The sequence below is a fragment of the Microtus oregoni genome, unplaced genomic scaffold (assembly GCF_018167655.1).
Source record: "Microtus oregoni isolate MIOR12 unplaced genomic scaffold, Mior012 000366F_ref0000400, whole genome shotgun sequence".
NCBI lineage: Eukaryota > Metazoa > Chordata > Mammalia > Rodentia > Cricetidae > Microtus > Microtus oregoni.
The window spans coordinates 26,781-51,420 of record NW_024544996.1 but is presented as its reverse complement, the minus strand read 5'-3'; the positions used below and the strand labels follow the sequence as shown (position 1 = coordinate 51,420).

General features: G+C 45.3%; 1 protein-coding gene across 1 annotated transcript in view; it reads left to right on the top strand.

The window, feature by feature from the left end:
* Positions 1–4,314: 4,314 nt before the first annotated feature.
* The window catches only part of LOC121445716 (general transcription and DNA repair factor IIH helicase subunit XPB), a 30,376-nt gene continuing 10,050 nt past the window's right edge, over positions 4,315–24,640 (top strand). Inside the window, exons 1-10 of the mRNA XM_041647863.1 lie at positions 4,315–4,423; positions 4,637–4,842; positions 6,771–7,007; positions 8,888–8,937; positions 9,584–9,719; positions 9,873–10,037; positions 10,679–10,883; positions 12,076–12,390; positions 19,046–19,230; positions 20,821–21,023. Of these exons, the coding sequence (XP_041503797.1) occupies positions 4,396–4,423; positions 4,637–4,842; positions 6,771–7,007; positions 8,888–8,937; positions 9,584–9,719; positions 9,873–10,037; positions 10,679–10,883; positions 12,076–12,390; positions 19,046–19,230; positions 20,821–21,023 (1,730 nt within the window). The 5' untranslated portion in view covers positions 4,315–4,395. The remainder of the gene's footprint in view (positions 4,424–4,636; positions 4,843–6,770; positions 7,008–8,887; positions 8,938–9,583; positions 9,720–9,872; positions 10,038–10,678; positions 10,884–12,075; positions 12,391–19,045; positions 19,231–20,820; positions 21,024–24,640) is intronic.

The window sequence follows — 24,640 nt, the reverse complement described above, 5'->3', positions numbered from 1 at the left end:
GTCTTGAAGACATGTCAAGATTTTTATATTTCCATTACTTTAGGCCTGTCTGGCTTTTGTGTTTGAATATTTCCTTTATTTCCAAGTTTTCAGGTTTTAATTTTTCTCTTACTGAGCAAAGTTAGACTGAGTGTATAAGACAATACATTGGCATATTGTGATTCTTCACAGTTGACTACCTTGTTAGGAATCTCAAAATACGCGGTATGTCTTTATACTATACTGTGTGTTTTAAGCAGCTGGCAGAAAAAGAGTTGGAAATTAGGTTTCCCATCTGACAGTGTTTCTGTATTCAGTGTTTCAATGGAAGCCTTCTAAAATATGTGGTGTTATTATAAATGATCTGTGTTAGGAATAAAGCCCATGGTTGAAGTTGACTATGACTAAGATTATTAAGTTGAAAGGAACCCATGTGATTAGAACCTACCAGAAGCCAGACACAGTGTAGTATGTACTACATTTCACACACATTTTGGGTTTGTTGTTTATTCAAAATTGTGCTTGTAAAAAATGTGTAAAATTTCTTGAGTTTTATAATTTCTATGTATTTTTCTCTTGCTGGTAAATAGCTTTTTAAAAATTTAATATAAAAGAAACCATGTTTATATTTTGTTAGTGATAATGACTTTGTTTATATGGCAATTTGTGTATTATTGACACATCTTTATTTAGATTTGTCATGCATGAAGGCCTGCGATATTTAGTACAGTGAGACATACTTTTTCTTTCCTGTTCATCTTTGGACGGATTGTGGTACAGAGGCTTACTCTCAGTAACCTTCTGGACTATGGGATGGACATAAATGATGGCACTTTGAGTGTTAATAAAGCTGGTATTTATTCCCACTGTGATTTGTGTCTACAGATATGTTCTTGGACATAATGTGTCTACAGAAATTCTGTCTTGCTTGCTCGCTCTTTGGAACACCTAACAGTTACCTAGAAACTCTCAATGTCTGAGCCTGTAATGCCCATAAAGCCTCTTTAGTAGATCCTTGTGGAGGGTAACGATGGCCCAGACTGAGGGTATCAGTGATTAAAAACAAACAACAGGCTGGGGAGCCAGTTCAGTGGGTTAAGGTGCTTGCCCCACAAGCCCTGGGGACCTGAGTCCAATCCTCAGAGGTGGGGGAAAAGTCAAAGCAGAAGGGGAAGGGGATTCAGATGCCACTTCAAAGGGAAAGATGGGTGAAAACCAGGCATTCCTATTCTTAGGACAGTCCTACAGCCCTCATGAGTCTCAACTCCATTTGTGGGGTTTGGTGAGGTAGTGATTCCTCTGGCAGACCGGCCAGCAGAAGAGTGAATTCCAGTTTTGTCGCACTGTACGACTCTGGATGCTATCTGAGAGGAACTCTATTGCTGGGTTTTAATAAACTGAAGGGGACAGGAGACAGGAGGCTGATGAAGGTGGGAAAATGCGTAGGGAGAGATAGCTTTGTCCATGGTGGTCTGAAAGCAGATCTCAACTAGGAATAACCCTGGAGTGGGATAGCTGATCCTCAGGCCAGTGGGGAGAATCAAATTTTGGAAGCATCTGTTTATGGTTCACTGTTCTAGATGCATTTGATAGCCACAGCTGAGTTCCTCCAACAGTATGATCAATAATACTCAAGTGGCTTTGAAAGTATAAAGACAGGTCCTCCATCTGGACCGATCTCAGTGCTATGTTTGCTTCCACACTCCCAATGGATGTAGGATCCTCTCCCTCCCCACAAGGATATGATCAGGAAGACTCCAGAGGGGGAGACCTTGCTCAGCCCATAGAATGTATTAGCTGATAGAGGCACAAAGAAGGAAAATAGCCACTGTGAAGACTGCTCTCATAGACACAGGACACATTTTTTAAATTATTTTTTTATATTGTGTGCATTGGTGTTTTTCCATGGGCGTTAGGTTCCCTGGAACTGGAGTTGCAGACAGTTGTGAACTGCTATGTGAGTACTGGAATTGAACCCGGGTCCTCTGGGAGAGCAATCAGTGCTCTTAACCACTGAGCCATCTCTCCAGTCCTGTGAACACATTTTCAATATAGATTCAGTAGCAGTATAAACCAAAGGGAATTAAATCCACTAATTCTGCTGATTTTTACTTCCCCATGCTTGCTTGGTGTGTGTGTGTGTGTGTGTGTGTGTGTGTGTATACACCCATTAATGCAAGAGGCTGATGTCCAGTGTCTTCCTCTATTACTGTCCTCCTTTGCTCTTCACCTATAGAGGCAGGGTCTCTCATTTAAATTCAGAGCCCAGTGACTGGGCTTGCTCCAGGAACCTACTGTCTGCTTCCTTCATGTCATCATTAGAAGCAGTTTACTTGGCTTACCTGTTTTTGAATTTTGTTTGTTTAGATTTATTTGTATGAATGCATGTCCACCTCATGTGTGACTGGTGCCTGCAGAGGTGAGAAAAAAGCCTTGGATCCCATGGAACTGGATGTAGGGATGGCTGTGAGCCACCATGTAGGTGTTGGGAAGCGAACCAGACCTTCTGGAAGAGCAGCAAGTGTTCTCGGCCATTAAGCTATCTCTTCAGCTTTTCCATGAGTCTTCCTTAGCTCCAAATTCTGATCCTTACATCTTTGTCGCAAGTGTTTTCTCACTGATCCATCTCGCCACAGCCCCACTTCACCTTGTTTAGTTTGCAACAGGAATTTTTACTAATTAGAGCTCATTGACGAGACTGGCAAGTAAGCCCCAAGGATTCTCCTCTCTCTGCTCCTCAGTGCCAGGACCACAGCAATCTAACATCATGCCTGCACTAACATCACGCCTGCCCCATTTATGCAGGCTCTGAAGATCCTGCATCAAGGCTTCATGCTTCTGCTCAAGTACTTTTACCCACTAACTTATCTTCCCAGCTCTCTTTTAAATTTTTGGTTGCTTGTTCACTTTGTTAACATAATGGGTTTCATTGTAACATTTTGATACTATGGCATGCTTTATTTTCCTCCCCCTTGCCTCTTTCAGGTCCCCTTCTCAAACCCTTCTACCTTCTTATCTAAGTTTTGCTGTTTAAATCATGCCACCTCTGACATTTTATTCTGGAACAGCAAACTGACTTGCCACTTACATCTGACTTGCTGCAAATCATCTTCCGAATCTGCACTTTGCCTCAGATACATCATTTTAGTAGCTGCTGAAACCAAACGTCTTGGATGTTACTTTTCCTTCCTCCCCCTTCCCATATTATCTCAGTCAGCAAATCCCATCCACTTCTCTTTCAAAATAAGCACAGAATGAAACCAGTCATCATTTTGTTTAGTTAGAGCGATTCTAGGACCATTCATTCTACTATTATTTTTGGAAGCATGTAGCATGTACATACTCTATGAGGTAGCCAAGTATTTCTTTGAACTTTTCTTGCCTCCACCTTCCAGGTGTAGGGATTACAGTCACGAGCCACCACACTTGGTTTATGTGATGTAGGACGTGTACGTACACACACACTTACACAGACTGCTGACAATTGTTTTTGCAAGCGCACACAGGCTGTTTACAATTGTTTCAGTGCGTACACACAGAGAGAGAGAGACACTGCTGACCAGAATTTGACGACTTAAAGCAGCTGACCCGACCCTTTCCCCCCTTCTTTTGTGTCTTGTTTTAAAACTGGACACTTGTCAAAAGCTGTGCGATCTGACCCCAGTCAATGGGGAAAAGACATAATCACCAAACTTTTTAAAAACTACGCGAACTGACTACTTGGTGTCCTTGTTAGTCCCTTTGGGTTCTCAAAAAGAATTTTCTTGCCGAGCTATTATTGTTCGTATCATCCTTGGTGAGGCCCCAAGATTATTCTTTGGTTTCTGGTATAGAAAAAATTGGGCCACACCCTCTATCCAGGGCCACTCCATTTAGAATGCCACTGCCCATTTTATTTTTCTTAAAACAATGTGTATTTCCCACCTCTCGCGTTTAGAATTTAATTTCCAGACACGAGGTGTGGTGGAACACGCCTGTAATCCCAGCTCATAGGGGCCTGAGGAAACCATCCAGGTTTGTTCACTGTCCTACCTTAGCGATCTAAGAGGCGGCCTCAACAAACACCAGAGCGAAGGCAGGGCATAGTGAATCACAGCACTAGAGAGGTCGAGAGGTAGGGGCAAGCAGATCTCTGAGTTGTGGGTCAGCCTGGTCTACAGGGCAAGTTAGTGCAAGGCCCCTAGAACCACATCAGGTTCAAAGCAAAACTTATGAGTGGAGGATGAACAATACATAGTTATAGCTCACTTTAGATTAGCTGTGGCAGAGTAGCGACTCTTCCGGTCCAAAGCTTCAGAGGTGGGATTTCCGATGGTCTGGGGTTGTACTTCCGGTATAGACCGGAAGTTCCTCTAAAAGTTACTCTTCAGGAATTTACGCGGTGTGGAGTGGTGGCTCCCTGATCCAGGAACTGTTATGGGCAAAAGAGACCGAGTAGACCGCGGTACGGACTCTTTGTAGCGGTCCTTGTCTCAGTGTTTGCTCCGGTCTGTTGGGTCCAGGAGATGCTCTGCGGAGCCGGGTGGGAGGTGTTTGCGGGATTCCGGGGGTGATGCCGGGATGCAGAGCGCTGGCTCAGGAGAACTTAGCGTTCCCTGTGTAGTGCGGAGGGAATTGTAAAACCTTGCTGGGTTCACTTCTGTGTCTTCTGTCGCAGACAAGAAGAAGTCCAAAAAGAGGCAGTATGAGGAGGAAGAGGAAGACGAAGACGACACGCCTGGGAACGACTCTCAGGAGGCGGTGCCCTCAGCGGCAGGGAAACAGGTCGATGAGTCCAGCACCAAAGTTGATGAGTATGGAGCCAAGGACTACAGGCAGCAGATGCCGCTGAAAGGCGACCATACTTCCAGGCCCCTCTGGGTGGTAAGCATAGCCGAAAAGTCTGGGTGGCAGCTAAATCTTGGACATTCTCACACCTCCAAAATTCAAGAGTCAGGAATGCTGCTTTCTGAAGCAGCGGGGGCTGTACGTGCACATTGGAACAGCTGGTGTGACCTGGGCGTTCGCTCTCCATTTCTCCACAGCCCACCACACAGTGGTGAATGCCAGATAACTCAGCAGGTAAAGGCTCTTGCTGTCAAGAGTGAGACTTGAGTCTGTACCAGTACCCACATGGTAGGAGAAGAGAACCTGCTTTGGCAAGTTGTCCCCTGACTTTCAACATCGGAACTGTGGCATGCATGTACTCAAACTTACACCACATACAGTTAGTCAATCAATGTAGCATTTCTCTCTTTTTTTTTTATTGATTTCTATTGAGCTCTACATTTTTCTCTGCTCCCCTCCCTGCTTCTCCCCTCCCCTTCAACCCTCTCCCAAGGTCCCCATGCTCCCAATTTACGCAGGAGATCTTGTCTTTTTCTACTTCCCATGTAGATAAGATCTATGTATGTCTCTCTTAGGGTCCTCATTGTTGTCTACATTCTCTGGGATTGTGATTTGTGGGCTGGCTTTCTTTGCTTTGTGTTTAAAAACCACTTATGAGTGAGTACATGTGATAATTGTCTTTCTGTGTCTGGGTTACCTCACTCAAAATGTTTTTTAGCTCCACCCATTTGCCTGTGAAATTCAAGATGTCGTTATTTTTTTTTCTGCTGTGTAGTACTCCAGTGTGTAAATTACCACATTTTCCTGATTCGTTCTTCAATCAAGGGGCATTTAGGTTGTTTCCAGGTTCTGGCTATGACAATCAAAGCTGCTATGAACATAGTTGAGCACATGTCCTTGTGGTATGATTGAGCATCCTTTGGATATATACCCAAATGTGGTATTGCTGGGTCTTGAGGAAGGTTGTTTCCTAATTTTCTTAGCAGTCGCCACACTGACATCCAAAGGGGCTGTACCAGCTGGCACTTCCACAAGCGATGGAGGAGTGTTCTCTTTTCCCTACAACCTCTCCAGCATTCTTTCTTTTGTGTGGGGGATATGTGCACACATTGTGTGGGTATGCTCATGGGGGTGCTTCTAGAGCCGAGATTGATGTCAGGCCGTTTTCCTCAATCACTCATCACCTATTTGCCCAGCTCCCTGCTGGCTAGACTGATTGACCTGTGACTTCTCCCCTACTTCTTCTGCCTGTGTGCCCACCCACCTATCCCCACCTCTAACCACCAGCTCCGGTTATACACATGCACTACTGTTCCTGGTAGATCAGACACATGCATGACCTAAGCATGAACTCAGGTCCTCATGCTTGCATAGCAAGCTCTTTACCCACCGAGCCATCTCCCCAACCACTGAATAGTTTGTGTTGGTAATAGTTTACTTCCTCATTTTAAAAAAGATCTTTTAACTTTTATGTATGTCTGAGTTCCTGCATGTATGTGTGCCACATGTGTGTCTGGTTCCCGAGGAAGCCAGAAGAATGTGTCAGATCCCCTAAAGCCGGACTAACAGACTGTTATGAGCTGGGTCTTTGCGAGAGCAGCAATGCTCTAACCCCCTGAGCCATCTCTTTAGCCCCTTTGCAAGTTAATGGAAGGCATGCATTTGGTAGCTAAGTTTGCTTGACTTAAGATACATAATGTTCTACACACATTTTTATTCTAGCCAAAAGGCAATTTGAAACTATGAAGTTAGGGAAGATTTCTGTGTATGGAACATTGGGAACCTTTTCTCTCTACTCTTCTATGTCTAATTAAAGTACTAGGACCCTTGCGGTTGCCAGAAGGACTGGTTTCAAGGATATCTTAGCAGTGGACAGCCTACCCTTTTTGATAATGACATGAGAGCCTAGTGGTCTCTGCAGCCCATTAATGTCCTTGCCTGTTGTGTTTACTTGATGTTTTTAGGCTCCTGATGGCCACATTTTTCTGGAAGCCTTCTCTCCAGTTTACAAGTATGCCCAAGACTTCCTGGTGGCAATTGCAGAGCCAGTGTGCCGGCCTACTCATGTCCATGAATACAAGCTAACTGCCTACTCCCTCTACGCAGCTGTCAGTGTCGGGCTGCAGACCAGCGACATCACTGAGTACCTCAGAAAGCTCAGTAAGACTGGAGTTCCCGATGGCATCATCCAGTTTATTAAGGTGAGTTGCTAGCGGTTCTAACTGTCTTCATAATGTGGCAGTGGCGTGCTCAGGTACTGATATTGCCATCAAAATGTCTGGCTTGTATCTCCTTTGGTAGCACAGTAGCTGATTGCCTAGCTGCTGCTGCTTTGGATCCAGTTGTGGTTCTGGCTGAGGCTATGCTTCCTGTGAGTTGCTCCTAGCCCTGAAATAATAATTCAGGTCCAGTCTACTAACAAGGGTTATTTGGAAAACCAGCTCTGAATGGGTGGTGCTAGAGATCACATTTATAAGTATGTATGTATGTATGCATGTATGTGTATATCTACAATTTATTTTTTGAAATTCTAACCCCGATATACCTGAATTTTTTAAAACTAAATGAGGCCATAAGAGTAAGACCTCACAATCAGGAAGATGCTTGTCTTTATTAGGAGACATCATACAGCTGTCATAAGTCTCTTCTTCATGGACTGTAGAGAGAAGGTGGCTCTTTACCAGTCAGGAGACCTTGCCACAGTCTCATTCATCTGCGCCTGGTCCGTTCATCATGAACATCTAGAACTCTGAGAAAATCAATCTTTGTATGGTGTTTTAGGTAGTGAGCTCCATTTAAGGTTAAATACTTACTCAAGACCCATGGTAAATGAATTGTACTAGGGAAAGTCAGAACTTCAAATGTTGAAGTGAGGAGGGCTCCAGGGGAGTGGCAGTTAAATCAAAGAAGCGGGCGGTGAGTAGTTTGGTTACCATTAGCGAATCTGAAAGGGCTCCACATTGGATTTTACGTCTGTAAGCAGAATACCATGCATCCACTCCCAGAGAAGCCTTGGACTCCACAGAATTCTGCCGTGTTGTGGCGACATAGAGGGTTGCCCAAGGAGAATGCAGCAGAGCTAGGTCCGGTCTCGGTGGGGAGCTGCCTACCAGGATGATGGCGTTGGGGCAGTGCTGCGGCGGTCTGAAGGCAGCTGGAAATCTGATTGCGAGTCATCATTGCCAACACACAAATGACAGGATTCCTTCCAGCAGATTGGGAACCTGAGAGGATTTACACTATATTCCCTGTCACCAAGAAGCTTACATTGTGCTGGGCATGGTGGCACCTGCCTCTGGTCCCCGCTGTCCAGGGACATTGTGCTGGGCATGGTGGCACCTGCCTGTGGTCCCCGCTGTCCAGGGACATTGTGCTGGGCACGGTGGCACCTGCCTCTGGTCCCCGCTGTCCAGGGACATTGTGCTGGGCACGGTGGCACCTGCCTCTGGTCCCCGCTGTCCAGGGACAAGAACTGAAAGGTCAAGGCCGGGCTGGTGGATTTATTAGAACTTGTCTCAGAATTTAAAAATAGAGGTGGAAGTGATTGGGGATGTAGCTTCACGGTCTTGAGTTCATTTGCCAAGAGACAGGGTTTCTCTGTGTACCCTTAGCTGTCCTGGAACTCCCTCTGTAGATCAGCCTGGACTTGGACTCACAGAGATTGATCTGCTTCTGCCTCCCAGGTGCTGGGATTAAAGGCGTGTGCCACCCCGCCCAGTTGGGAAAATGAGAACACTGGTGGGAAGGCCTAACCTTTTGAGCTTACCTTGTGTAGCAGGTACTGCGGAGTACTCACTGTGTGCCTGATGACTTCTGGGAGCTATTTTAGTTCTGATGAGGCAGGATGAGCCTCCAGATCAGGATGGGGCTGTGGACAAGCAGGGGAAACTAAAACGGGAAACACAGCAGTACTTTTTAGCTAGGCATGTGAATTAGGAGGAAGGGCTTCTTTCATCTCTAAAACAGCTCCCTTAAGGCAGATATGACTGCACATGGGTTTTCCTAAGCAAGTCAACTCTTCACGTGGCTGTGCTGAGGCGTGGCGTCCTGGGGACTGAGGTTGGCTGGTGCTCTCTTGCAGTTGTGTACTGTCAGCTATGGGAAAGTCAAGCTGGTCCTGAAGCACAACAGGTAAGAGGAGGTGTGAGGTACCGCCCTCTACTGCCAGGGAGGAGGGAGGACTGTGGGTACGGCTGGGCTCAGGCTCTGCTTGAAACAAAAATGGAAAATTGAGAGGACTTGGGAAGGGAAAGGAGTCCCTCACCCTGTAGTCTAGTTGACTTCCAGCTGATAATCAAGAATTCTAGCTGGGCGTGGTGGTGCACACCTTTAATCCCAGCGCTTGGGAGGCAGAAGCAGGCTGATTTCTGAGTTCGAGGCCAGCCTGGTCTTACAGAGTGAGTTCTAGGACAGCCAGGGCTACACAGAGAAACACTGACTTAAAAACAAAACAAAAAAACAAACAAGAAAAAAAAATTCTCGAAGTTAAAATTTGCAGTGTTACTTATCCACATGCAATAGTAGTTTCTATATAGATGTTTCAGAGAACGCTAGCAAAGCAGTGATCACACTCGGACTGCACACATTTATGCCTTGCGTTCAGCTGTGCTCCTTCCTGTGACTCAGCGTGTTATGTCTTCACTTGTAGCTATTTGATCTGACAAAGGTGTGGGAAGTCATGAGGCTATAATTTTCAGATCATCTAGTTGAATTAGATGCAGAATGTTCTGGAAATGGTGTGCCGGTCAGTAGGGACTTCCCTCCTCCCTGCTTTTAGGTACTTTGTTGAAAGTTCCCACCCTGATGTCATCCAGCATCTTCTTCAAGACCCTGTGATCCGCGAATGTCGCTTGAGGAACGCGGAGGGGGAGGCTACGGAACTCATCACAGAGACCTTCACAAGCAGATCTGCTGTGCGTGAGCTTCTGGGTTACCTGGGGCTGGGAACTTAGGACCTCAGTTCTCCTGTAACCCGGGAATGGCAGGCTAGCCGCCCTGCTGCTGTTGTCCCTTACAGCGTCAGTTCATGGCTGATAACAAGAGTCTCAACTGCCTTTCTCTTCCAGATTTCTAAGACTGCAGATGGCAGTGGCGGGCCTTCTACCTCCCAGGTAGTAGATCCACAGGCCAAATCTGACATCCCCAAAGACCTGTTTGATTTTTATGAGCAAATGGACAAGGATGAGGAAGAGGAAGAAGAGACCCAGACAGTCTCCTTTGAAGTCAAGCAGGTTAGTGAATGCTTCCTGGTTTGTCTACCAGTCCAGCACCCTCTACTCCGAGAGAAAGGGATCCCTGTACGTTTCCGGTTTTGTTCTTACCAGTTGGCCCCTGATATTCTCCTGAGGTGATTATGGTCTGAATGTCCTTCTTGGGGCTAGGAGGCTAGTTTCCACAGGATCCATTTTGGTTCTGATTAAAGTTAATTTTGAGGAGACCAGGGATGGTGCTCTGTTGGTAGAATAACTTTCCTAGCATGTCTAAGTCCCTGGGTTCAGTCACTAGCACCATATAAATGGTGTGGTAGTGTGTGTCTGAAATCTGAGCCTGGAAGGGCGGAGGCCAGGAGGAGTCAGCAGTTCAGGGTCATCCTGGACTGCACAGTGAATTTAAGACTGGCCTGGGCTAGATGCCACTTGTCTCACAAGAACCAAAGCAACAAGAAAAAACAACCCACTAAACAAAAAAAATTTGTTTTGCCCATGTTCCTAGTTTGTGCTGTTTTTCTGTGCTAACCTTCTTGTTGGCAAGTAATATCTGAAATTGTGTTCATCTAGATAAAACTCCAGATATTGATCATGAGGCCTTTTTGAATGTTGTCTCGAATGCGTTTTGGAGTTGAGATTCTCAAGTGTCCTCTGCTGGCTCCTAGGAAATGATCGAGGAGCTGCAGAAGCGCTGCATCTACTTAGAGTACCCTCTGCTGGCAGAGTATGACTTCCGGAATGACTCTCTCAACCCCGACATCAACATTGACCTGAAGCCCACAGCCGTGCTCAGACCCTATCAGGAGAAGAGCCTGCGGAAGATGTTTGGAAACGGGCGAGCACGCTCTGGAGTCATCGTTCTTCCCTGTGGTAAGTGAGGCCTGAGTGAAAGAGGCTCTGCTTTTGTTGCAGGAGGTCCTCCCACTCCTCCAGCCAATATGCTTTTGTCTGCTGGCTGCCTCCTGCCCTACTCAGTGTGTCTCCCTGCTAGCACCTTACCTGTGAATGGCCATGGTCAGACCACTTCCTGATTCTGGACTGAACTGATATTTATCGAAGTGCTTGCTTTGTGCTGCCCTTAGTCAAGGCCCTGCGGGTATATGAGAGCTCGTTCAGTTGGCGCAGAGAAGGGCTGTGAATGGCTCCACTAAGGAACCCGTGAAGTCCTGACTGATAATGGAGGTGTCAGAGAAACCTGGAGCTGTACGGGTAGAGGCCGTGCTGCTGGGCATGTAGCACAGTTCCTACCCAGTGAAGTCAGTCTTGTAAAATGTAATCTGGAGGCTGCCTCTCCAGAAGTGTTGCTTGTTCCTGGATGGCTTGTGATGGGTGTGAGGAAAGGCAGCAGACACACGCGTTTGCACACGCGCACCCCTTTTCGTCAGAGTTCACAATTCAGTGTCAGGTCTACCTAGGTTCACAACCAGAGGCCATTACAGAATCATCTGGGAACTCCAACCTGGACACAGTTTGCAGGGATGGGCCTCTGCCTTCAGTTCTCTTCAGAAAGCTTCACAGGTCATGTCAGAGATAAAGTGAAATCATTGAACAGTTTGATTTTTTTCATCTTAATCTTCTAATGGAAGGGGAAACTAAAGTAAGAAGTTGAAAGACTTTTGTCTTCTCTGACTTTGCCAGGAGCGTGCACACTTTGTGCTTTCTTGAGCCTTGATTGTCCTATTAGTTTAAAGCTGTCATTTGCCTACATTGTGTGCTGGGTACCTGTGACCATGGGCAAATGCTCTTCACTCCAGCCTTCCCTTCTTTAAACTAATGGTAGCAGGAGCATCCTTCTCATTGTTGGTTCTAACATTTTACCATTTATGTGAGAAACATATAAGGAGCTACCGAAGGGCCTTCTACTAATTCTCATAAACAAGTACTAAGTGTGTCATCTCTTTATGAAGAATGCAGCCTGAAGCAGTGAGTGCCTTACAGATACTGTCTCTGAGGACCAGTTTATGGATTTTGCCTAGATTCTGGTCCTGTTGAGCCATTCTATCTGTTCCTGACCTTTGTTTCACTCTGCTGTTGGGTAGCGTCACCCTTTGGTTGATTGTAGGTGCTGGGAAGTCCCTGGTTGGTGTGACTGCTGCGTGTACTGTCAGAAAGCGCTGCTTGGTCCTGGGCAACTCGGCTGTGTCTGTGGAGCAGTGGAAAGCCCAGTTTAAGATGTGGTCAACCATCGATGACAGCCAGATCTGCCGCTTCACCTCGGATGCCAAGGACAAGCCCATCGGCTGCTCGATTGCCATTAGCACTTATTCTATGCTGGGCCACACCACCAAAAGGTCCTGGGAGGCTGAGAGAGTGATGGAGTGGCTCAAAACCCAGGAGTGGGGCCTCATGATCCTTGACGAGGTGCACACCATTCCAGGTGAGGAGGTGGAGGCTGACTGTCTATGCAGATAAAAGCTGACCCATTTGGAGGTTGCAGGTGACTGCTGTGTATTCTACCTACTGACTAGCAAAGAGCAAGCTCCAGGATAGCCAGGGCTACACAGAAAAACCCTTTCTCCAAAATAGTAGTAGTAATAATAATTTTATTATTATTATAATAAAATATTTTATTATATTATTATTGTGGGGTCACCACAACATGAGGAACTGTGTTAAAGGGTCGTTGAGTTAAGAAGGTTGAGAGCCACTGATCTAGAATCAGAACGCAGCATGGGTTGCCTTAGAATGCAGAGGAAAATGCGGACTGACTGAAAGTAGAGGTGCAGGAGATGTTCTAAAGCTAGACCATAGTCAGGGTTGCACTGCTCTAGAACTTACTAAAACCTGCTGGATTGTACTCTAAATGGGTGACTTTTACAGCAGATTGATAGATTGTATCACTGATGCTGTTGTAAGAAAAAGATACGCCTGCAATTGGAGAAGTCAGATTTATATTACACACTGACAACTGATACTTCAGCCTTCTTTTAATGAAACACAACAGTATTTTTTACAGAGAACATTCAGAACACTGAAAATGGGCTGTCCACCGTTGGTGTCTTTTTTGTATGATGAGAGCTTTTCCAGGGTCTGTATATGTCTGAGGATAACTAGAGATGCTGATAGATGGTCCAGCAGAGACTGGATGTCTTTGAGAAGGGAAAACGACAAGGTACTGGCCTTGTGGTAAAGAACTTGGCATGCACTGGCAGGTCGTGGCACACATCTTTAATCCCAGCACTCAGGAGGCAGAGGCAGGCAGATCTCTGAGTTTGAGGCCAGCCTGGTCTACAAAGTGAGTTCCAGGACAGCCAGAACCATTACATAGAGAAACCCTGTCTCGAAAAACAAACAAAACAAAAAAGACCTTGGCATGCTCAGACAGTGTCCGCAGAGAAGTTCTGAGAGAGCAGTCGAGGCTGCCCTGGTGCAGGTGCCAGAGCAGCTTCACAGCTCATAGACCTGGGTGGAGATGTGGCTTATACTGCTCATCTCTGAGGAAGAAACCATCTAAGGATCGGAAACAGAGAGTAACCTGAGCTGACTTACAATAGGAATCACTCTGGCTACTGAGCATAAGCACTTTGGGAGCAATGAAAGGAGTAGACTTATGGAGTCCCAAGAGAAGGCTTGAGCCAGGGAGAAGACAGTAAGATGAAGGCAATCTGATTGGACAGGCCACAGAGATCCCATGAACAGGTTAAATATGAGGGCAGAAAGGAAGGCAAAATCAAAGATGAGACTAAGGCTTTAGTTTGAGTGAAGGAAGCTCAGCAGGGCGTTCATTGAAATGAGATAGCTTTGGAAACAGCTTGCTACTTAGCAGGGAACAACCGGGAGTCTGTTAGACTTTAGACATACTGATTTGCATTGTCAGATGAATTCAGAACGTTAGGAAACAACATTAGCAAGGATATTCACATGCTGTGTCTGCACTAACAGTATAAGCATCATTAGCCATCAGGGAAATGATGATTAAGACACAAGATGTCACTTTACTCCAAATAAAATGGCTAAAATGAGAATCCTGGCATGACCAGTGCAGAGGAGGTTTTAGATCAGAGGCATCGCAGAGTTGATGGTTCCTCTAGAACAAATCGACATCCACTGTAAAATCACAGCATGATTTTTCTGTACACTGTTGGAAATGAGAAGAGATTTATGTAGAAATATCTATACTTAAATGTTTCCATAGCAACTCTATTCATAATCTCCAAAATTCAGTGGTCATCTGGGGATGTTTAAAATAGCAGACGACAGCACATCTGTACACCGGAACACAACTTGTCAGTAAAGATGAATGAACATGCAATAGCTTGTCTAAGTTTCAGGGGCATGGTGCTGAAAGAAGTGTGTGGTTACGCGTACATGACATTGTCAAAAAGATACCATCATGTTAGTGAACAGGCCAGTGGTTGCTGGGGCAGCACTCAAGGAGGACACAAATGACCAGCATATTAGGCAGTTATGAGGGAGCAATGAATTGATCTATGTCCTGATTTTGGTGTAGACATACAAATATCTATCTATCTATCTATCTATCTATCTATCTATCTATGTATCTACCTACCTACCTACCTATCTATCTATCTATTCATATATATATATATATATATATATATATATATATATATATATTACAGTTCATGGAACTGATACCCCTTCCCTATCACATTTATTTTATGATAATTTAGAAACTCAACCTTCAAGAGTATGGGTGTCAGGTCTGCCAGCATTAAAGCTGATGGTGTAGAAAGTCGTGTTTTAAATGAGTTTAAGATTGTTCTACAGTATTTCCCTTGGGCTGGGTATGAAGCCTGGGAGGGCTGAGAGTGTAGTCTTCCTGAGAGTGTACTTAATGCATACTGCTGTTCTTAACAAAAATCTCAAATTCAGGCGTGTGGGAGCCTAGTATCAGGTCATAGTCCTAAAGTTCTTAGTGTGGTCTCTGTTCTCTGGTCTGGTTCCCAACATCACTGGTTTGTCTTTGGGTATAAAAGTGAAACCAAGCTTTGAGTTCAGGCCTTTGAGTGTGTTGTGTAAGAGTTCCTGTGTTGAGCCAGGTGATGGTGGTGCCTGCTTTTAATCTCAGTACTCAGGCAGAGGCAAGTGGATCTTTGTGAGTTTGAGGTAAACCTGGTCCACAGAGTGAGTTCCAGGACAGCCAGGGCTATACAGAGAAACCCCTGTCTCACAAAACAAAACACAGACAAAACAATAGGAAGGAAGGAAGGAAGGAAGGAAGGAAGGAAGGAAGATTTCATATATTGAAGGCAATTCTCAGAGATGGTGGAGTCTTGAAGAGAAGGCTTTTGGTTGTGTGTATCACCGGCAGATGGGATTAATTCTGTTCTCCTGGGATCCCAGTTAGCTCCTGCTAACTGCAAGAGCAAGTGGTTATAAAAGAGCAAGGCTTCCAGACTCCGTGGGAGCTTTTCTGCATGTGTGATGCTGTATCTACTGTGAGGCTCTCACAAGAGTCCACACAAGTGGAGCTACCTAATCTTGTACTTTAGTGTTCGTTTTGCTCTGACAATGGAGGATGAACTAATAACACTGCGAGCCCTATTGACTGGCAGTCAAGCCCCAAGAGCTGCTATTAAATAGAGATGTGAGCAAATCAGTAAATTTTCTGATGTCCTACTTTGATTACATTGGATCCAGCAAAGCGCTTTATCTTTGAGGTCTCAAAAGATAAGCTTTTCTCTTACTGATCTTTTAAGAAGGAACCTTGTTGGGGCAATTTATTAATACTTTTGTGTTGTAATGAACTAGAAAAGCTCAGTTAGTAAAGTGCTTGCCTAACACACGCACCTCTAGGTTTGCTCCCCAGCCTCATATAGATTAAAGGCACACACCACCACCCGGCCAGTCCTCCTGACTTAACAAGCATTTATTGAGCACTTTCCTTGGCATTAGAGATTCAGAGGTACAGTTGAGACATCCCAAATGAACTGTAGACTTAGCTTTACATAACAGTGATGCAAACTTCACCCAGAGGGAGGAAGGTGATGCCATTTATGTGAAATTCAAGAAGGCAGACTTCTTTGACAGAAGTCAGGGTGGTGGTCTCTGTTGACAGAGGGGTGATGTGCTCAGTGCTCCATCTGTGACTGTGAAGGGTCCTCTCAGTACAACGTGCCTCACTCACCTGGGGCAGTTGTGGTAGCTGCCAGAAATGGCCTAGAAGATGCAGAGTCGAAAAAATTCAGATCAAGTTCTCCTTTGTCCCTGTTAGCTGTTCTGCCTCCCAGGCCTACACTGTGTTGCACTTGTTGCCTGGGTCTCCAATGCTCCTGTTAGAAAGGAAAGCCTGGGATCCTTTGCTGTTACTTGTTTGGGTCAGCAATCATTGCTCAGAGATAACCATGACATGAACGTTTTGTTTGCTTGTGCCTTCTTTTGTGTTTTGGTATAATTTTTGTTGTGTTTGCACATAGAAGTTTTCAAAAATTGTTTTTGTGTATGGTACTTAAAACTGATCATTTACTTGGAGTCTGTCCATTCTGTTCTTCTATGACTCTTTGGTTTGATTTGTCTTTTGGAATATTCTGGCCTCTTCATCTTCCAATTGGGTGGATTGGGAAGTCCTTCTGTCTATGTGTTGCTTTTATTGGTTAATGAATAAAGAAACTGCCATGGCCTGTTGATAGGGCAGAACTTAAGTAGGTAGGGAAAACTGGACTGAATGCTGGGAGAAGGAAGGCAAAGTCAGAGAGAAGCCATGGATCTTCCGCCTGAGACAGACGCTGGGAACATTACCTGGTAAGCCACTGCCATTGGCAATACACACATTAATAGAAATCGGTTAAATTAATATGTAAGAGTTACCCAGTAAAAAACTAGAGCTATTGGGCCAAGCAGTGATTTAATTATTACAGTTTCTGTGTGATTATTTTGGGTCTAAGCTAGCCAGGCAGCCGGGAACCGACAAGCGGCCTCTTTTCTCCAACAATTGGGTTTCTTTTTAGAGGATCATTGGCCCCATCTTTAATTATATTATAGACTAAACATGATACTGTGTGTACTGAAGATTGAAGCCAGGGTTTCATGTTTGTGAAGCTTCCACTGAGCTACACCTCCGACTCCATGAGTTAAACACTTTTTTTCCTCCTTTGGAAAAGCAGGCTGTAGTGATAAGAGCGGCGGTCCCCAGCACCCCGGCTGCCCACATGGCTAGCTTATTCTCCGAAATAATTACACGGAAACAGTATTCTTTTAAACACTGCTTGGCCCTTTAGCTCTAGCCCTTACTGGCTAATTCTGATATCCCGATCAACCCATCTCTAATAATCTGTGAGCACCGGTCTTACCGGGAAGATTCTAGCCTACGTCCATCCTGGGTCGGAGCTTGATCGCGTGTGTCTCAGAGAGCAGAGCTGTCGTGTCCGCCCTGGAGATGGGAGCATGGCGTCTCTCTGAGGCGTCTGCCCCCGAGAGGAGAGCTGTCGAGTCTGAGCTCACTTCCTCTTCCTCCCAGCATTCTATTCTGTTTACTCCTCCCACCTATGTTTTAACCTATGAGGGCCAACCAAGCAGTTTCTTTTTTTAGCCAATGACCTTCCTCCATCAGCAGGCAAGCCAGGTTTTATTGAGTAGAGTAACAGCTCCCTGTGGGGTGTGGGGGTGGGCTGTCCTCAAAACGTGTTGCCCAGCCCAAAACTCTTTTTAAAAAAATTATATTTACTTTTGGGGAGAGCATGTGTATGCCATGTTCAGGGTTTGGAGGTCAGCAGGAGCTGATTCTCTCCTTCCACCATGTTGATGCCAGACTTTGAATTCAGGTCATTAAACCTGGCAGCAAGTGTTTTCATCTGCTAAGCCATCTCATTGGTCACCCAACTTAAAACATCTTAATCTTCTTCCAAAGTGTTAAAAGTTTTAAAAGCTGTGGCCATGGAAGCCTACAAATTGGAGGACTAGGGTTCAAGTCTTGGGAACCCACAAACTCTGTGGATGTGCTAAGTTTTATCTGTAATCCTAGCACTCCTGTCTTGTAGGAAGACAGAAGGTGGCAGCAACAGAATCCCTGGCATATGCAATAGTACACCACAAAAAGACCCTGCCTCAGACAAGGAGGATGAGGTGGTCTTCTAATGTCCACACATGTGCTGTAGCATGTGGGTAGCTGCATTCACACACATAAGCATACCCACACAAGAGTTTTAAAAAGTTGTTTCCCATTTATTTGTTTATTTGATAAAATCAGGAATTATAGGCAGGCGGTGGTGGTGCACGCCTTTAATCCCAGCACTCGGGAGGCAGAGGGAGGCGGATCTCTGTGAGTTTGAGGCCAACCTGGTCTACAAGAGCTAGTTTCAGGACAGGCTCCAAAGCTACAAAGAAACCCTGTCTTGAAAAACCACACACACAAAAAAAAAAAAAAAGGAAGAAAATCAAAGTTGCTTCTTGATGAAAGTAAGTCTCATTGGTATTGTTGGGTGTTTTGTTGAGACGGGTCTCACTCTAGTCCTAGCTGTCTTAGAACTAACTATATAGAACAGGCTGGCCTCAAACTCTGAACGATCCTCTTGTGTCTGCTTCCAGAGTGCTGAGTCTAAAGGCATGTACCACCATGCCTGATTTAAGTGGTATCTTTGTGGGAATCAGAGAAGAAGGATGCTTAAGCAAACTAGTGACTGAGCTTCATCATTCCCGTGAGCTCTGTTTGCTCTCTGGTGTAAGGGGGAATGGTAGAAGGCAGAGCAGAGCTGGCTTCCTCTCTACCCCCACATCCCAGCTTCCCTAGCTGTAACCTGGGGACAAGCTTCAGGATGAATGATTTGTGTGGCTTGAAGTCAAGTCATATTTGCTACTGCTGTCTGGACTCTAGACAGTGTTGGTAGGAGAATTCTGGCATTTGTGAACTTGGAACTCCTTGAAGTCATTTATCCCTTGTTCTTCTTTCTATCTTTGAGCAGTTCTAAAGCCATGCTGAAACGCTCTTGCTTTGTTGTTCTTGTCTGGAGCCAGAGTTCAGCTCTAGTCCCAGGGTCAGCCATATGGTGCGGCAGATCAGTGCCAAGCTTCAAGCTGTGTGTGGTTCCTTCTCAGTGTAGAAGTAATGATGTGAATCTTCCCTTTGTCCACAGCCAAAATGTTCCGGCGGGTACTGACCATTGTGCAGGCCCACTGTAAGCTGGGTTTGACTGCAACTCTTGTTCGGGAAGACGACAAAATCGTTGACTTAAATTTCCTGATTGGGCCCAAACTTTATGAAGCCAACTGGATGGAGCTGCAGAACAACGGGTACATCGCCAAAGTCCAGTGTGCCGAGGTATTTGCACCCCTGAGTGGTTTGTGAAGTAAGGATTCCTCCAATGGGAGGAGTCTCCCATTCCTCATGGGCAGACAAACAGGTCAGGACCCAGTCTAAATGAGCAGGCCATACCTTGATAGGCGAGCCATACCTCAGAGCACAGTGTGGTGGAATCCTCTGTCTCTGCCATGTGGTAAAGTTGGTAAGCCAGTACAGACCATGCCTCTGCTCCTCGTGTGATGAACTCTGGGCACTCTGTCCACCTTTGCCCTGCAGCATTGCTGCAACAGCCTGAGTGGGCAACCACTCAGGTTGCCAGTGCCAAAGTCCTAAGAGAATAGATTGGTCCTTATGGTGTTATTTCTGAGGACACGTTTTTCTAATACTGTTTTTTAGTGAATACTGCACGAGTGTGTGCTAAAATCCATAGTCAAAGGTAAGTTTTTGAACGAATGACAAAACCATCCTATATAGGTTGTAGGCTGGCTTTAACTTACAGAGATTCGCCTTCTGCTGCCTCTGCAGTTCTGAGATTAAAGATATGGCTCTATGTATTAAATTTGATTAATAGTTGTACTCTGGTTTTCCCTTCCTACCCATGGTCACGTTTTCTAAGACCCTCACTAAACGCCAGATACTGCATAGTCTGAATCTCCTGACTTAATGGCATTTGCTTTGTAACTAAGCACTTGTTATGTAATAGAGTCATAACTTCTGCTCTGTGAGGCTTGATAGAAAACCCAGCTGGAGTTTCCTTTTCTTCTTTACATTTTAATGGTATCAGAATCACACTTGCTGTGGCTCTTAGCAACCTCAGCATGAGTTTTATCTTTTCTTTTCCTAAGTCAAGTACTTTCAAGTAGAGGAGGAACTTCATGGCCTCTCTTTGGTATATTTAAGCTGCCAGCATCACTGTACGTGTACTTTAAGGCTATTAGTAGTATTCCTAAGTGAGTGTTACTTAAGTACAAGCATTGCAGTACTGGGCCAGGCGGTACAGTAATTAAGACAGCGGTTCATGAGCAGGAATTATGTACAGTGCAGATAAGCTAGAGCAGGAGATGATTGACAGTCTGGGCGTAGTAGAATGGGTGTGCATAAGATTTCATTACTCAAATGGTGTCAGTTTAAACTTCATGAGTTGTGTGTCTGGTGGATTTTTCCATTTAGTATTTTTAGACATTTGATTGTATGAAACTGGAGTCATGGAATAAAGAATGACTTTTATATTGAGATAAAAATTCACCTACCATTGTTTTTGCTTTTTTAATTAAAAAAGTATTTCTTGTGTGTGTGTGTGTGTGTGTGTGTCTGTCTGTGTCTGTGTGTGCGCGCACGAGGCATACACATGCCTCAGTGTGCCTGTGTAGGGTGAGGACTACTCTCGGGGATTGTATCTCTCTTACTACCTTCTGGAGTCTGAGAATCAAACTCAGATACTAGGCTTTGTAAGTCCAAGTACCTCTGCTTGTTGAGCCATTCAAGCCACTGATATTTGAATTTTTTTTCGAAGCTGATTCTTCTAAATAAACAGCATCAAAGGTCCTTAATGGTGTGATGTTTTGTTTTGCAAAATGATCCCCTTATCCCTTATTCTTACTGTCTCAGGTTTGGTGCCCGATGTCTCCTGAGTTCTACCGGGAGTATGTGGCAATTAAAACTAAGAAGCGCATCCTGCTGTACACCATGAATCCCAACAAGTTTCGAGCCTGCCAGTTTCTGATCAAGTTCCATGAGCGGAGGAATGACAAGATTATTGTCTTTGCCGACAACGTATTTGCCTTGAAGGAATATGCCATTCGGTTGAACAAGTAAGAGATAAAATTTTTGACTTGCCTCCAAATCCCCTTGCCGTTGAGAATATGGGGGTGCCTGTTTCTGTGACCTCTCAAGAACTCTCTGGGATCTAAGGATTTCTGTTCTCTGCCCTTTCTCAGTAGCTGGCAAGACATAGGAGCATATAGTCATGGTCAGAGGCTAGCAGTTGTAGAAAAGACATAGGAGCATATAGTGAGGGTCAGAGGCTAGCAGCTGTAGAAAAGAAAGAGGAATCTGATCTCCCAGCACTGGACTCCAAAGGCCAATGAGTCAATGGTTCAAGCTAAGTGAGACCTGGGATTGGAGCTGAGGCCAGATTGCACGGTCCCGGGTCAGTAGGGCAAGGTGGAGTGGCTCGTATCCCAGGTGTACTAGCTTTTCTCATCTCTGTGATCTGATAGACTTCACTGAAGGGAAGAGAGGCTCATTTGGGCTCATGTTTCAGGGCTGTGGTCTGTTGTGATAGATGAGCAGTTTCTGGTACCTGTTTGCCTACCCAGTTCCCTGAAAGAGCCACTTTCAACTCTTTTGTGTTTAATTTTTTTTACTTTTTAGCTTGTAGCTTTGTGACAATTTTTGGTTTGTTGTTATAGAAATTGCCTATTGACTTCTAGTGTGAGAGTTGAGGTTTAGCTTTCTTGCATATGACATTCTGCACTCCTCCTTCCTAACATGATAACAGTCTGAGCTGGGGGTTAAACGAATACTCAGTGTTACATTGTTCTGACTGTGCCAGCATTGTCCAGGCAGGGTTTTATAGTATGCTCTGATTGCATTTTTTTTTAATGAACATGTTTTGTTTTTCCTGGAAATTATAATTGCTTTGTTGCTTTGGCATTCTGCATATTAATTCTTCCCCAAATTCCTTTTGTAAGCATGAACCCCCTCTCAGTAGCATCATGGACCTCTCAGCTGTTTTTCTTTCCTGCTGGACTCCTGCTCCTCATTCTTCCACTCTTCTCTGGCCTGTAGGACGAGAGCTGTCCCCGCTTGCCATCGTGGAGCTTTCTGTAGACGCATCTTAGAAATCCTCAGAGCAGTTTCTTGCATTGGAGCTTCATCTGCAGTTTCAAAGCTGGGCACATGACCTGGCAGGTTGAAGGAGAGAAACTTTGTCATCTTTGAATTCTTCATTTCCTTTCTCTTGCCTGCCTCCCTCTGTGTCTTAGTTAGGGTTTCTAATGCTGTGAAGAGACACCATGACCATAGCAACTTTTATAAAGGAAAACATTTAATTGGGGTGGCTTGCTTGCAGTTGGTGGTGTGCAGGCAGACATGGTTCTGGAGAAGTATCTGAGAGTTCTGTATCTTGCAGGCAACAGGAAGTGATCTGACACACTGGGCAGTGTCTTGAGCATATGTGAGACTTCAAAGCCCGCCCTCACAGTGACACACTTCCTCCAACAAAGCCACACCTCCTAATAGTGGCACTCCCTTTGGGGGCCATTTTCTTTCAAACCATGACACTCTGGAACCCATCTTCACTTTCCAGTTCCATTCTCTTATCACTCCCATATCCCTTCTTCACAACATGTTTTATTTTCTTACTGTGGACTCTGGGCCTTGTTTATTCTTAGCTTGTGGCAAAAGCCCTGGTATGTGTCAGAGAACTTCCAGGTGTCTCCGTCTTCCTATCTTCATTGCAGTCCACTACCGGACACTGATGCTGTGTGACAGTGGGAGTGGGCAGAGGGCACAAGCGAATTCCCATCTATGTGGCCACAGGAAGGCGATTTGCCCCTCTGCACCTCTTTTGCCTCTTGGTCACGTTGAGCTGCTTCACTTATCACAGAGGATGCTTGTGCCTGGGGTCCTTGTTCTACAAGTGAGAATCCGTCATGGTGGGAATGGTACCTCGTTCCATTTCCTCGTAATTCAAGGGCCTGCAACTGTACGAGTTATTTTCCAGATGGACGGAGGACTTTAAAAAGGAAGCCCTAAACCTGCTCTGATGAGTGTGGCTTCCTAGCATTTTCTCTAGCGTGATATGCAGAAAATGTTAGGGTTATGCGGGGCCCTGGATCCTCACAGTGCCAGGGACATCTGGGCTGTCCAAAGGCCCCTGTCTGAATGTGCAGCTGTTTAGGCCCTGCCCAGCCTCCCCACAAATGAGACCAAGTGTTAAGGGAGAACAGCTCAAGGCTGGTTCCTTTCTGCTCACTTTTTCTTTTTTTTTGGTTTTTTGAGACAGGGTTTTACTGTGGTTTTGGATTTTTGAGACAGGGTTTTACTGTGGTTTTGGAGCCTGTCCTGGAACTAGCTCTTGTAGACCAGGCTGGTCTCGAACTCACAGAGATCTGCCTGCCTCTGCCTCCCGAGTGCTGGGATTAAAGGCGTGCGCCACCACCGCCCTGCTCACTCACTTCTTGAAGAACAGACTCCAGCGTCTTCATTTTCAGCTGCCCTTTGGCTAGGGTGCAACAGTGTTTTTCTTGGTTGTTCCCACCATTTTGTAAAATCAATAGACTCTGCCTCGAGCTATAGACCCTGAGGCAGGAAAAAGCAAAGCTGAAAAGGTGCTAGAATTCATGATGCTCACAAGTTTTGTTGGTTCTCAGAAGACAGGCAAGAGAATCATGAGTTTGAGCCAGCCTGGCTACATTGTAATTTCCAGACCAGCGTGCAGTACCTATGAAGCCATATCTTAAAACAAAACAATACACAACTAAACCAACCAGAAAAACAAAACAAACAAACAAGAGAAGGGCTTGTGGAGAGTGGTGAGCCTGGGCCTGTACTCTGGGGGAAGGGGGGAGGGGTATTGGTGAGAAGAGAGGTCTGCAGCACTCGGTGTCACAGCTCTACTGACGTGCTGACATGATGGCTTCCTCGGGTGTTAGCTGCTGGACTTTCAGGGCAAAAGGCCAGACTTCAGCAGTCCTAACAGACAAGGATTGGTAAAAAACAGAGACAGGTTTATTTAGTCAGTGTGTTTTGGCAAGAGAAATAGGAGGTGTCCAGTGGCCCCAGGTTCATCCACCTAAGAGTTTGATGCATTGAGACAAGGGCCGAGGCACACATAATTAAGCAGTTCTGGCCAAGGTATGGCCCAGCATCCTTGTGTCAGCCTGGGTCCTACAGGGTGGGCTGATAAGCTGTGAATGTGTTATACCTGGCTCCTGCAGCTCACCAGTTCTAGGATGTGTAGTCTTCCCATGTAGACAGTTATGCTCACAGTCATGTGTGGAGGGGTTGTCTGTCCTGCCACAGGCTTTGTTCTTCTCTAATCCAAGGAGAATGTGAGTGTAGGACAGTAACATCTGTACTTCATCCTTTTTGGTTGTTGTTCCTTTTTTTTCTTAAGTATTTTACATTTATTGAAAATAAATTATTTTCTCACAGAATGTATCTTGATTACAGTTTCCCCTCCCTCTTCTCTCAGCTCCCCCTTCCTCTCCACATCCACTCTCTTCCTGTCTTTCATTAGAAAAGAACAGGCTTCTGAGAGAACAACCAAACATGACAAAATAAAATATAATAAAATAAAACAAAAGCCATGACATACAGGCTGGACAAGTGTGCCTTCATCGATGCTTTGCTAGGATGAGACAGGTCGGGTAGGCAGACATTCCTAAGCCATGAGTGTCTTAGTTACTGTTCCATTGCTGTG